Below are 15,342 nucleotides of genomic sequence, written 5' to 3'. Positions count from 1 at the left end.
ACCATCCAAATCTATTTGATTCCTAGGTTGAGATAATGACAACTCAAGCAGAAACCTCAGATAGTATGGGATACCATGTTACCTAAATTCATTTATTTGTTTGTTTGTGTGTGTATTATGATATCAAATAGGTGACTTCAGCTAGCAAGGGATAACCTTTATCTGTACTTAAGATATTGTTAAAAGCCTTGGGCAGCATAGGAGGACAATACCATCTTAATTTTGTCTTTGAGCACTTTTAAAGTTATTTCATGTTTTCTTAAGTTTAATAATTATCATTACACCATTAATATGTTTTGAGAAAATGCTGCATCCTTAATTGTGTCTTTTTAGGGTGTTAACCTCTATGCAGGAGTTGCTAGGCCATTAGGAATTTCTGTTCAACAGTTAATGAGCTGTTGGTAGCATTATTCACTTAACAGCCATCTAAGCCCTGTTCTTTAATAACCTGGAATCTAATTATGATCTGTAGAATCATAGATTTTATTGATGTGTTCAAATTTTACAGTATACTAATGTTTTAGTTACATAATTTTAAAAGTAATTTTTTCAGTTTTTCCCCCAAAACTTTTAAAGTATATACATGAGACTCTGGTTATAATATTTATAATACATTTTTTAATGATAATTTTGCTTTATCTTACTGGTCACTGGTTTTAACACTTTATAGTAACTTAATGTTTATCAAACTATGGAACATTTTTTAAATAAATCATTTAATATTGGAGATTAAATACTTAAGAAGCCTGTTCAGCTCAAGTTTTAATGTATTTTAGGTCATTATTCTCTGGTATTAAACAGTTTTTCCCTGCTGTCAACCTATTAGTTTCTTGCTGCCTGAAGGAAATATTTTATCATAGTTATTAGTTTTTGACATAAACAGTCTGGTGGAATTACAAGTATTTCTATTTTTTTAAAACCAGATTCAAATCCATATTTTAGCTGAGATCTTATTTTGTGGCCAATTTTAATTTAAGTGAAATTTTACTCTTCACTGGCAAGCTCTTTCATACAATATTCATTTACTAGTTATTTAGTCTCATAAAATCCTAATTTTTGAGATTTGCTAAATTTGTTCACATATGACAAAAATTTACAGTTGATCCTTAAACAAAAGGAGTTTGAACTGTACACGTCCACTTATATGTGAATACTTTTCAATAGTTAATGCTATAGTACTACATGGTCTGTGGTTGGTTGAATTTGTGGATGTGGAAGAACCTCTGATACAGAGGGCCGACTGTAAGTTGTAGGCAGATTAACCCCTGATTGTACAGGGATCAACTGTATTTCATTTTTTTCTAAAAATGGTTTAATTAATATATTTTCGTTTTATATTTAAAGTCTATAATAAGCTAAATAAATATTAGGAGGCAGAACCTTACTTTTCTTTTGACAGAATAGCTAACTTTCCAAACTGTCATTTTCTATGTGATTTATTTCGCTTCTAATTTTTATAGTGACTAGGTTCCCTCGGCCTATGTCGCCTCTTCAAGATGTGTCTACTATTATTGGAAGTCGTGAGCAATTGGCAGTACTGCTACAACTTTATGATTACCAGCTGGAACACGAGGGTACAACAGGCTGGGAGAGTTTACTATGGGTTGTCAATCAATTGTAAGTTACCATCTCCGTATTCATTTGGTACATCTCAATCAGTTGAATGAAAGGTAGCTCACTATATTTAGCCTGGGCACTGAGGGACAAAATATAACAAAATATTAAAAAAAAATAGCAAAACATAACTTGGCATCATCTATGGTAAATTTCTTTAGGAGAGGAGATTTATACTACTAGATACGTAGTTATTTATCTATGAAGATGGTGCTGCTGTGTTATGTCAGAAGACCTATCTGCTGCCTTATTGTCTACAAGTGGTGATGGATTTTAAACTACATCCAGACTTTTCATTTTTGAGGCTAAAGTGGATGATGCCATGTTAGCCAAGCTCTTGTATGAAATATCAGCTCCATTGATTTGAGTCTCATTAACTCCATACTTAGAACCCTACCATTAAGATTCCATATATTTTATGGCAATCAGTTAAAATTTATTTTAAGAAATTTATAGAATATAAACTGAAGACTTTGCAAAGGGTTCCAAACAACTCCTTTGCATTCCAATTTTACTAGCTATGAAAAGCAGAACAGAAGATACTGTTAGATTTGCATTGTTTCAGAAATTGGCAAGGAAACAATAATTTATTTGTACCCCTGCCTATTTTTCTTTCCTTTCATATTCAGGTTGCCACAGCTTATAGAAATAGTTGGCAAAATTAATGTTACTTCAACTACCTGTGTCCATGAATTCTCCAGATTTTTCTGGCGCCTTTGCCGGACATTTGGCAAAATTTTTACAAACACTAAGGTAAAAACTTGTATTCCATGTTTTCTTATATGCAAGAGACATAGAAATGTAATGTGTTAATTAATGCTATAGCAGAGTAAATAAAAGCGTGAGCCCTTCCTTTATTCAAATTATCTTTTAATACCTTAGAAAACTGTGATAGTAAAAGAAAATTCTAGTCAGTAATATTCTTCTCTTTATTGATTTTCAGAAGATGATTTAGCCAAAACTTAGTTTGTATCCAGATTTGGTTATAAGATCTACTCACTGTGGATATCTCAAAGCTTTCTAGCATAGGAAGTATCAGCTAGGGGACTCAGCTGTGATTCTTTGAATGTACTTCTGGTACTTTACCATCTACCACAGATTCAGGAAGCAGCCATTTGCTCAGCATGCTTTGGTCAAAACTTCAGGTGATTATAGAATCAAAGCAGCTTGTATAGAATACTTGCTACAAGATACAAGCTCTTGGAATAGAATGGACACTTGAGATAGATGCTACATATTTCAATCACTGTCACATTTGCCTATCTAGGCTATTCTGTAGTTTTAGATATTAAATTGGAATGTCCTTAGGTCCCACTTTCTTCTTCAATCCTGTTAATCCATTTGTCTTCATAGCATATTGTTAAGTCAGTTCTTTAGAGCTCTAATAAAAACATAAAAAGATGTCATTGCTACAATCAAATGTTAATCAAGACATTTAAAAGGTAAAAATTTTATGTAGCTCTTTACTATTAAACCTGTAGTTACTGAAACATTTAGAGCATGACAGTTTGGTATAGTGGACTGGACGGAATTCGGAAAATGGTTATGACCCTGTTATGTTTGTATCCTGTGATAAATCATTTAATGTATCTGTGCTTAATCTTTCCATGTGTGAAGTGAAGAAGTTGCTTCAGTGTCATTTAATTCTATAAGTCTGATTCTGTAGATTAATCTTTTCACAGTGGTCTACATCTCAGTTTAAATTGAATTTGTAAATTAATATGCTGACCTGTCAATAGGAGGACAAAAACCAGAGCTTGATGTTATTGTAGAAGAAACAAAATCATTTTACATTTTTCACTAACATGTAATTATTAAACAAATATGATTTGATTTTACTGGTAATCACGCTTGGCACAATTTGTTTGACATCTCCAAAAGAAGTAGCTGTTATTTATTTTACTTTTTTTACAAAAAAAATTGGGAGTTCATTTTAGCACTTAACAGTAAGTGGTTGACTTCAGTGGCCTGAAATCTGAAATCCAATAATGTTAAAAATAAAAAATTGAAACAAGCGTTTGCTTTAACTTAAAATTTTAATGTTATATTCTGTACTTGATGTTTAAAGTTAAATTTTAAAGAAGTTAAAGACTAACCTAAGCCAATGGATATCACATGATGAATATGTTACTTATTGAATACCCTAAATGAATGGAATTTCATTTTCATTCCTTTTATATACAGCAAATTTTTTCAATAATTCTAATCATATAATATCTGCCTAGATACCCTTTCTAACATCAAGGTCAGTTTTAGGAGGTAGTAATTTCAAGCACTTAAAATCACCTTGGAAATTATTTTAATTTAGTGAAGGAAACTAAAGACCCTTCAGAAAACTTGCTGACCTGAATTAATTCTTTTAAATATTTTATCTCTAAAAGGTGTTGTTTTCAGTAACTTAACTCTTCTTTTTTCCTATGGCTCTTAAGAATTGTTATGTTTTTGACTACTTGAATCAACGGTCTATAAAACAAAATAAATAAATAAGTAGTGGTAGTAAACATTTTATTTATTTAACCATTGATTGGTCCGTTGAACTTGAGACTTTCTGGATCTTTTCTTTGGGTTGCTTAGGTAAAACCTCAGTTCCAGGAGATTTTAAGACTGTCTGAAGAAAATATTGGTAAGTTTGTTCATTATTACTTTTAAAAACAATTGAATCTCTTTACTCCAGCAAAATACTTTATTCATTGTATGTAAAGTGTATAAATAAACTAGCAAGTACAATTGAAAAGGAAGATTTATACTACGGAATTCTTCCCATGGGGTGGCAGTAAGATTAATCTTTGTCAATTTGACTGTAAATATCTACCTTCACCGTAATCAAACTGACCTAAGGCTGAGCTTCTCAAGCTGAGTACTTGTACCCTTGGAGAGTTGAAGTAGTATATTCGAGATACTGAAAAGGAAAAAATAAAGAGCATCTAATTCATAATTAGTTACTTAAAACTTTTCAAACTTAAAACAAATTGTAATTGAAGAGAATACAAGATACACATATATGTTTTTTAAATGAAACATGAGATTTTAAAGAAACTATAGGCTTTAATGGGCAGCTCTAGCCCCTCTGTTCATAGTTTTCACTTATCTATCATAAGAAGTGTAGTTGTAGCACCACTGGCCTAAGAACTCCTTTATGTGTGGATCTTATGTCCATGTGTATTTTTCTAATTTCTTAGGAACGAATTGTGAAAAATGTTAGGAACAAAAATGTATAGCCCCCCTGTTTTGTTTTTAAACTTGGTTGATTTTGAATGTATAGGTAATTCTTATCTCAGTCCTGCCTTAATGATTTGAATTGAGTCATCTGAAAAACTCCATTTGGGGCTGTCCTCAGAGATAGTTAGAGAATGAATAAATGATTCCCTTTAAGTTTGAAAATGTTGATGAGATTTTTTTTTTGACAAATGCTTCCCAAAGTTTATATTTAATAGCTTTCTAAAGGGTTAATGCTTGGAATACCTAATAGTTGGTATTATCTCTTTAGTTAATTATTAATTCTGATGATAAATTGGTGAAGAATATTTATATATTTTTGGAAACTGATAGGTTTTAGAATTATTAGTTAGCTGTGAATATTTAACTGTTCATATAGGAAGTGATTATTGTATATAATCACTGTATATACAGTCTGTATCTGTGAATTCAACTTAAGCTTATGTTCCTAGCCTCAGATTTACCTCTCAGCTACCATAGTCACAGTCAACCAACATCAGTACTCCCCAAAAGAAAAAGTTACGCTTACCAAGAGAATAAACAAACCTCAAATACGAATTGATATGAAAATGGAACTTTCTTTTTTGCTGAAACTTCTTTCAGGACAGTTAAATACATTTTTTCAAATCAATTTCTTTATGTACTACTTTCTGAAAAGAATTTAAAATATTAAAAATAGATAAAAAGTAATTTTAAAAAGTTTGAGTACATAAAAGTAAATGTAAAGCACTTAAAACAGTGCCTAAAAATCAATAAGTGAAGAGCTGTGGTACTATAAATAGCAACTGTCATATCACCTCTGGAACATTTTTATTTTTAAATCATCTACGTGTGCTGCATAAGAAAATCTCTTATGTTACAGTAGTCACAGGACACTCACCTGTGATTGGATGCTCTCCCCTCTCCCCATGCTTTACTTAGCCTCCCTACTCCATGAAAATAATCAGGGTTCTGTCTGGCTGAAAATCCCTATACAGGACACAGGAGGAGCTCTGGAACTAGGCTAGCACTGGAAACTAAATAGTATCTCGTATCTGGAAGCAGGTAAAATGTATATCTGGCTGCCTCCTTTCAGCTGAGTGCCTTTACATTTTACTGAATACTGCAAATTGAAAACCTGACAATTTATGAACACCTGCTTATACGGGCACTTGGGAGAGTGCTAAAGAAAGCTCTGATTTCTGACTGTGCAAATAACAGTAGAGCATCTCATTTTGGTTATTAAAGTTTTTCCCATCTATCAAAACTGTTTATGCTAATGGCTCTGAAAAGTATTAAGTTGTATAATATTTTCACAACTACCAGTGGATATGTGTTTTAATCAAAATATTTTTCAAAGTAATAATATTTATTTGTAAGCTTTGTAACCAGTTGTAATTTTAAATATAATTTGTCTTATGACTTTTTGCTTTATATTTAAAGCATACTCAGATTTTTAAAATTGTTTTTGTGATTTTAGATTCCTCAGCAGGAAATGGGGTCCTCACTAAAGCTACTGTCCCCATTTATGCAACAGGAGTCCTTACGTGTTATATTCAGGTAAGGGAAAAATTCTTTTGCTGGAAAATGTAAAGCACTTTCTATTTAGAAAGATAGCTAATATTATGTATTTTAATGTGCTTATAATTGAAAATGTTACCCATAAGTGAAAACAAAATTTATTTATTCATTTCATTCAATAAATAATTTACAGTGGTGAGCATATTTCAGTAATAGTCTCTGAGGAAAATCTCTGTTGGACAAATAAATTTAGAGATTTTGTGCTTCTTGATATTTTGTTAGAGGTGTTAGATTACACTTATTTAGTAATTTCTTTGTGTTTCCTGATAATTTTTTCATTAATAAACAACAAAGCGCATGTGTTAGGTGAAGCAAACTACAAAATGCTGTAGCGTACTATATCATCATTTTTAGTAAGGTATGGTTTAGTAATACTTTATTTTTCTTAATTGTTACTGCATAATAAATTACCCCAAAACGTAAAGGCTTATTATAAATCTTTTATTTGCTCACGATCTTTGTTCAGCTAAGCGTCTCTTCTTGCTGGTAGTCGCTTGTGTTGCTGCATTCACTTGGTTGGTTGGTAGGGGGTTCAGCAAGGATGGCTGAGCTTCAGTCTCCATGTAGTCTTAGGGCCTCTCTCTGTCCTCAGGGCCTGTGGAACAGCAGAGCCAGACTCATTACATGGTGGCTCAGGGCTCCCAAAATTGCAAAATCAGAATCTGCTAGGCTAAAGCCTAGGCTTGGAATTAGCACATCACTACTACTGCATTCTGTTGCTTAAAGCAAGTCACAGGCCCACCCCAGATTCAAAAAGAGGGAAATAAATGAGAGCATGAACCAGGAGATGTGGTTCATTGGTGGTCACCAATGTAACAGACCACCTCACTCTACTTAACATTGTTTTAAGTAAACATATTATGTTTATTAAGGCACATCAGTCATTTTTAAGTGTGAGGCAGTTCCACCTGTGAGGCGAAGATACGGACTCAAGATAAAGCATTTTTAGGAATTAGAATGTGAGCAGCAAACAGGAAGATCTTTTTTCCCAAATTTACCCGATTAATACCTAATTTCTTTTGCCTTTTGTATTCAGAGTAAAGCAGTTCATATTTATTGCACTCTTCTTCCAAAATAGATTTGAACCATCCTATAATATTAAAATATAGTTCTACAGTATCATATGATACCTTGAAACAGAAGCTCCAACTCTGTTAAAGTAGTACAGTATTTTTTTAAACTTTTCTTCACTAGTTTCTAAGACTACTCCATAATATGTATACACAGAGAATTCCTGTGTTTAGAATATTTTAAGTCACGTAACCTTAACAGATTGTATCTATTGTTATTCTTAAATTCATGGAGATTAAGTCCTAGCACATATTACGAGGCACAATAGCGTGAATACCATTTTCCTCTGTAATTTTAGAAGCTCTTCCAGCATAATAACAAGTGTAATGTCAATATTTTTCTCTCTCATTTTTAAGCTCTGGCAGTTGGTTAGTACGTTGGTTTTCACCATAAATGGTATTTTAAGGCATAATGAAGTACAAAGTTTGCCTCATGGTAGTCCCTCAATATAGGTTTGTTGAATAAATGAATAAAGACACGCTTTTTGAGCCACTATATGAAATCCAAAAATCTAAAGAGATAAGAACTTTCCTGCTGGTTACAAAATGTGAATTGAGGTGGCTGTCCTAGATTGCCCACACCAGCTGTTAATATTTTTCTTACTAAACCAAATTTTCTGTTAGAGTTAATCACACCCTGATTGCTTTGGTAAACAAAACCTATTTTGAATCAAATACATGAGCAGTATTAAATTTCAAAGCTGAGAAATAGTATTATAGTAAATTTTCAAATCAAAGGAATTCGTGCTCATTTAGAAGTATATTTCATAGGTCTCATTTCACACTTGTTTTTTCAGATTTACAGTTTATCTTCCAAATTTATGGATACTCTGTTTAATATAGTAAGCGACTATAAATGAGTGAGATCTATATTCCAACATAGCTCTGATGCTGGTTTGTCAGTGTCTAAGTTCTTCCCTAAATAGACTGGCGTATTATAAAACTGCTGTGTCCATCCTTTATTCATGCTGATCATTACTTTTGTCAATCACTTATCTGTACCTCATTCTAAATTAACCTGACCATATAGAAAAAAGGTAGGTGGTTATCTAGTCTTCCTCATGGATCTATTGATATATACAGAAGCCATTTACTGTTGAGCTAATAAAGACCTAAAGACAAAATACCTGACTCTATATATATTTACTTTCTGATAGAATGTCAGATTCCCTCCCTTACAGATTCAGGTTAATTTAACATACAGTTATTTTTTTAACTTTCCTATTTAGTAGACCTGCTTTTTCTAACATATTTCTTAATACAGTACTGTGTAAGAAAAAAGAAAGAAATATTTTTTCAGATTATTAAAATAATGGTTTGTAAAAGAAAGATTAAAAGTAAAGATTATTTTTTAGTCAAGGGTGTGACTGTTTTAAGAACACAGTGGTCTATATTTCAGCAAGTGTGAAGCTTCTCACCACTAATAATTTCTCAGATATCAATTTTCTACTATTAGGAGGATAACTATTTTAGTGGTTTGTATTTAAGTATTTAGAGCCAAAGTTAATGGGAAGTAAAATTGGTAAAACAGATTTTAATAAAAGAATATACCTTGTTATGTTTTAAACCAGAACTATCTAATCAATAGTGCAATGATGTAAGTAATCTGTATCTGAGCTGTCCAGTAAGGTAACCACTAACCACACGTGGCTGTTAAACAACTTAAATTGTAACTAGTGCAACTCAGGAACAGAATCTTTTATTTTACTTCATTTTTAGTTTAAATATAAGTAACCACATGTGGTGAGTGGCTACCATATTGGACAGCACGGGTCTAAATCTGTGAATCAAGATAGTCTTTGTCCTCACACCATTGTGATCATAGATATGCTTAATAAATATCTTTAATTAAAATGCTCCCAAATTAGGATATTTGCCCCTTATTTGGTAAAATTTTCTAATTATAGTTAGGAAATTATGGTTTTAGTTCTACTTGACTGGGTGGAAATTCATTATCAGTCTTTTTCCTCTGTAGGAAGAAGACCGAAAGCTGTTAATTGGATTCTTAGAAGATGTAATGACCTTGCTTTCATTATCTCATGCTCCTCTTGATAGCCTGAAAGCTTCTTTTGTGGAACTGGGGTAAAAATAATAGCTTATAGTTTTTAAAAAGCTATATAAAGTTTTAAAATTGGATTTATAGAGTACATACTTTTAGTCTAAAAAGATTGGCATACACACCAAATCTCTTGGTTTTGAGACTTAAGATTTTTTTGTTTGTTTTTGGTTTTTCTTATTTGTACATTCTTAATAGTTTGTAATCAATGCATTATAATAAAAGAATGAGGGAAAGGATACAGACATATCTTCTTTGGAGCAGCTGGAGAAATAAAGTCAAGTACAGATTTGAAGAAAATTCAGTATCCCAAAACTGGAAAAGGAGCCCCAAGTGAAAGCCAGCTCATTAGGCTCCTTTTTCCATTCCATTTGATTTGCCTAGTCCCTCATAAGCACATCATCTAGCTGCTTAAGTAGTTTTATCTCATTCTTTACTTATGTGTTTATTAATAATACTGTCCCACATTTGGATAGTCTTCACAGCCAACTTACCCTTCCATATAGGTGATTTGAGTTATCCTTATTGATCCTTATTGATTACACAACCATATGATGTAAATAGGGCAGTATTGTCCCAGATTTTTATAGATGCAGAAATTAAAACCCACAGAGGTTATAACTTACCCATCTGGCTCTTAGTCCAGTGTTTCTTTCTCATAAGTAAAAATTTTATTTTACTTTTTTTTTTATAATTTTAACTTTTATGCTATTAAAGAGTTGAAATATCTGTCATAATTTCAAGTACTTAGAGAAACTAAAAGTATAACTCCTGAATATGCTAAAAGTTTGTAGTTTTATAAGGTGACTTCCTTTTTTAAAGAATCTTAGATGTAACCTATTAAACCATACAAACTAATTCTATATGTTTTGCCAATATTTTTATCATTAATATTCCTCATAAATGTAGTATTTTTCAATACACCAGTAAGGCAAAATAGACTTTAATGAAAGAATATACCTTTTTATGTTTTAAACCAGAACTATGTGGCTCTCACTTTTAGCATTGATTTTTTTTCTTTCAGTGCAAATCCAGCCTACCATGAGTTATTGTTAACTGTTTTGTGGTATGGTGTTGTCCATACTTCAGCACTTGTGAGATGTACTGCTGCTAGAATGTTTGAGGTATGTAAACAAACGCTTCTATTGGTTCAGATCATAATGATTTTCTTTGGAAGAGGGAGAGGGACTATTTCTTAAAAAGGCAGAGAGGCTTTTCATACTATGGTATGTTGATGTATATTTTATGGCATTGAAGAGTATCTAGTTGTGTACTGTGTGATGGGGCAGAAATTTAGCTTTGGTACATTTCAGATTATTTTCTAGCCTTATTAGTTCCTTGAATGTTATTGTATTATCATTTCCATTTCTCAGAATTTCTTTTAAATCTTATTTTAATTTCCATCCTATGTAAATCTTCCTGGCTATACTTTCTATTTACTGAGGCACACAGCTATTAAAATAAAGTAAAACAATATAAGATATCTTTAAAGTTGTAAAATATAGTTGGATTCATGAGTAAAATATAGTTGCATTCATACTTGCAATTATGGAAATATTTTACTGATTAGCCCTACTTCATTATTCCCTCACCTTTCATATCTGGAATAACAACATCTCTATACATTAACTGCCTGTAGACTTGTAAGACAAGAGACTTCATATAATTTAACTAGATTTTCTTAAATTGCCACCTACCCAAGTTTAGTACGAAAATTGGAATACCTATCTTTTTATCCATCATAGAGGAAATATGTTAGCCTAGTGTACATATATATATGTTTCTAGAACTTGAATTTGAGCACTAAAAGTGGTTTAGAGTGCTATTTACTGTTCTTGAGTCTTCTCTTAGAGCCATACTGGCTGGGTTCAGTGTCTGTCTCTGCCACTTAATGCCAGTTTCAAACTTCTCTGTGCCTTAGTTTTCTCATCTATAATGTAAGTGAAGATGATAATAATAAGTATCCATCTCAAAGGATTTTTATTAATATTAAATGAATTAATACTTCTAAGGTCTTAAAACAGTGTCTGGCACATAATAATAAGAGCTTAATAAATGTTAACTATCATTATGATTACTGTTTTTTTAATATGCTGTTACTTCACAAAATAATATAATAGTTTAGGAAGAGTATACTTATCCAAACTAAAATTGTCCTTAATACACACATGTGATTCTTAAAATATCTTAAAGCACTTATTTTCATAAGAATTAGACAATTCAATTTTTCCTGAATTTCAGAATTTTTACATAATTTAAGATAAATTGCAATCTAAAGGATAGAGCGCTGACAGATTTGAAATATATACCTTCTAAAACTCTTAAATATTTAAAATAGATTTGTGGAATCTAAAGAAAATTCCATCCTTATGAGGAGGTTGAAAATCCTCTGAACATGTTATTCCCACAATTATACATATTTGATAAAAAATAACTAATCACATGTTCTTTGTCAAGATAAATTCCAAATTAAAAATTCAGTTAGATGTCTAGCATAAGTGCCTTCTGGGTATAAGTAATTTTTGATTATTCAATATGCTGAAAATAATTATTACCATGAAAGAAAAAGGTTTTTCTTTAGCCTCCTATCCCCCCCAAAAGAAAAAAGTATCCTATTTCTTTAATGTACTCACTTAATAGGATTTTATTCTAAGACCATAACAGCTATTTCTTTCTCTTAAACCATTTATTTCTAAAATGTATGTATATACTGGTGAAGCATACAATATAAATGAAAATAAAGAAAATGAAGCGTCCTCCCTTTTTACTTGTTTCTGTGGGGTTTTTTCTGCCTTATTTCTTACATGTGGTTTTTGTCTGGTTTTGGTTTCTATGTCTGCTGTCAGTGCTGGTTGGAAACTATACCTATGCTTAAGCAGTTTTCAGTGTTCTCTCAGTTGATGATGGGTTTCTGAGTCTAATCTGAGAGACTTATTTTAATGATTTTTCAAGTCCATTTATGATAAAAAAATTTTTACTGAGCATGCCAATAAAAGTCATTAGTAGGAAAAATTAAAGTTACTTTTTTGTCAGTGAGGCTTATTTTGAATAATATTGTATTAAAAGAATAATTATTTCATAAGATTTCTTTTGATACTAATACTTTATAATTTACAGTTATGCCTGCTTCCCCCACCCCCAAGATGAGTTAATTCAAAATAAAAACATAAAAAACAGGTCACTTAAAATTTTTAATTTTTTTAATGTGAGACCAGAAACTACTGAGAAGAAAGCAATAAATGGATATACCAGGAACATAATATGAGATACTTAGTGAAATTGAACACTAAATTTAGCTCTGAGTTTTCAGACAGCAGGGCAAAAAGGGGAAATCCAATCAGTCATATTATTCTCATTGTTAAATAAGAGACAATATATTCTTGATGTAACAAATTATTATTGAAATTGATTTATAAAAGAGACTTTATTATGTGACTTCCAGTGTGACATAATGGATTTCCCAAACGATGCAGAAAAGAACTTCATATAATGATTTCTTACATCAATCATAAGGAGATAAATCAGGTAACATTAAGACCACAACTCAAAGAAGGCATGGGCTTTTAAAACAAATGTGACTGAGTCCATTTTCTAGCTCTACCTCTTTTGGGCTCTAAAACCCTGGGCAAGTTATTTAACTTCTCTCAGGCTCAGTTTCTTCATCTGTTAAAACATTAATGATAATTGTACTTACCTCATCATGTTTAAAAATCAAATGATAAACTGTGTCTAAATGTGTAATAATTAATAGCTCTTAAATTTTGCTTTCCGATTTTCCAGCTTATTAAATTAAATCTAAAAACTCCAGTGCAATGAAAAATTAACTTGCCCCCGGATTATCCCTTTTTTTTTTTTTTTAATGCTTTTTGGCTGGCACAAGTTAGACACTTCAAGATACACTTTACTAATTCAAAGCTAAGCTACCTTATTTATAAAATGATACAGAGAAGAAAGTTGTATATAATGTATTTGAACTTCTTCCCCCTATTTCTTTCTACCTGACATCTGTAATGTTTAAGGTAGTAACAGAAGTTCTTTTGTCATTTTATTCCTGCCTAAATTATCCATGGTTCTGTTGAAATAAAAATTATTTCAGAATACTGAAGTAGATTCTAAAGTGTATCAGTTGGGCTTCCCTGGTGGCGCAGTGGTTGAGAGTCCGCCTGCCGATGCAGGGGATACGGGTTCGTGCCCCGGCAAGGGAAGATCCCACATGCCGCGGAGCGGCTAGGCCTGTGAGCCATAGCCGCTGAGCCTGTGCGTCCGGAGCCTGTGCTCCGCAACGGGAGAGGCCACAACAGTGAGAGGCCTGCGTACAGCAAAAAAAAAATAAAATAAAGTGTATCACTTGTTAAATGGTAACAGATTAGTGTAAAATTAAAAATCTCTGATAAAGGGAGCTCTGCTCTCTGATGTGCTGTGTAGGAGGAATAGTTAACCCAACACAGTGTTGCGTTTTTGTTACTAAAAATTCCACAGCATCTTCCATCTTCCATGAGGACTAGTTCCATTACAAAGTGAAGAGATTGATTAGCATTGAGGATTAATTTGTGTTTACATTCTGAAATAGAGAACGTAGGATTAGGATGTTACCCTTTTCTGTTGAACTCATAAAATTCCGTGATTTTTATAAAAACAATGCGTACAGCTCAATATTGTCCTCTAGTTCGGCGATTTAGGGTTGGTTGCTAAATGAATTGTTTTTATGATTAGATTATAGAAATAGGTCTAATTGTGCTCATTGTATTTTTTTTATTTGAGCTTTTAGAGAAATGCAAAACAAAGGACTATTTGTAAACATTAACTACTTGGATGAGACAAAAACATTTTTTAGTTAATAATTTCTTTTTCCAAATATATCACAAATCTTATGTCCTTGGAGTAGTCACAATAATTCAGCTTGCATTTCTTGAATGCCTAGTCTTTGTCGGACACAATATTTAAGTATATTATGTGTAGTTAGTAGCACAGTGATCCTTTAAGGTAGATGATAGTGTCACCATTTTCAGATGAGAAAACTGAGTTTCAAGGGATTATGTAATATATCTAAGGCCACATGACCAATAAGTGGAGAGCTAGAATCTGAACCCAGGTCTGATTCCCACATTAAATAAGTACTTTCCTCTAGGCTACATTATATCTCTGTACTTCAAGGAATAAAGCTACATGATGTAAAAGGTTGGGAATTTTTGTATGTGATTTTTAAATTTACTTGCATCAGAACAATCAGAAGCAATTTAGTGGTGGCTGCTAGCCATTTGAGTTTGGTTTAAAAACAGTCCAGTTTGTACCTTGTTGGTCATAACAAAATTATATCAGATTTATTTAAAGAATTTAACCATAGAACCCAGTATGTCTTCTTTTTAGTTTCTTTAAAAGAAAAAAAAAAAAGGTAAAGCTTTCTTTTAAATTGAACATGGAAATTGCATAGACTATTTGACCAAAAGTACAAACTGTCATTGAATTGGTAACAAACTGTTTTCAGGGACTGCTAGGCTGTGTAAGCTTTATTTTTCTCCTAAGCATTCTCTGCCTTTATAAAGCACTCTAGTAGCAATATTTGCTTAGCTTCTAATTTTGGTTTTGCTTTTGTGTTTTCTCTCTTTCTCTTGGTTGTTCCTTTCTTCTTCCTGTGGCATTGTGTTTGCTCTTTCCATGCATCACCTGTGAATACCCCCTGTGCTGACCAATCAGCTGTTGGTGAAGGGGGTGAATGAAACTCTGGTAGCTCAGAGGGTTGTTCCTGCTCTCATAACTCTCTCCAGTGACCCTGAAATGTAAGTGTCGTTCCTACCTTTTCATTCAGCATCCCTTTCAAAATGCGCC

General features: G+C 32.2%; 1 protein-coding gene across 6 annotated transcripts in view; it reads left to right on the top strand.

Annotated features, from left to right (window-relative positions):
- The window catches only part of RELCH (RAB11 binding and LisH domain, coiled-coil and HEAT repeat containing), a 121,958-nt gene that overhangs the window by 81,720 nt on the left and 24,896 nt on the right, over positions 1 to 15,342 (top strand). For 5 of the 6 annotated variants that reach the window (XM_067698903.1, XM_067698901.1, XM_067698900.1 and 2 more), the window contains 7 exons: positions 1,461 to 1,617; positions 2,244 to 2,367; positions 4,189 to 4,237; positions 6,290 to 6,369; positions 9,436 to 9,542; positions 10,541 to 10,640; positions 15,211 to 15,293. In XM_067698903.1, the coding sequence (XP_067555004.1) occupies positions 1,461 to 1,617; positions 2,244 to 2,367; positions 4,189 to 4,237; positions 6,290 to 6,369; positions 9,436 to 9,542; positions 10,541 to 10,640; positions 15,211 to 15,293 (700 nt within the window). The remainder of the gene's footprint in view (positions 1 to 1,460; positions 1,618 to 2,243; positions 2,368 to 4,188; positions 4,238 to 6,289; positions 6,370 to 9,435; positions 9,543 to 10,540; positions 10,641 to 15,210; positions 15,294 to 15,342) is intronic. The other variant, XM_067698902.1, reaches the window with a different exon arrangement.

The sequence above is a fragment of the Pseudorca crassidens genome, chromosome 12 (assembly GCF_039906515.1).
Source record: "Pseudorca crassidens isolate mPseCra1 chromosome 12, mPseCra1.hap1, whole genome shotgun sequence".
NCBI lineage: Eukaryota > Metazoa > Chordata > Mammalia > Artiodactyla > Delphinidae > Pseudorca > Pseudorca crassidens.
The sequence above is the reverse complement of the archived record's forward strand: the minus strand, read 5'-3'. Positions and strand labels throughout refer to the sequence as shown.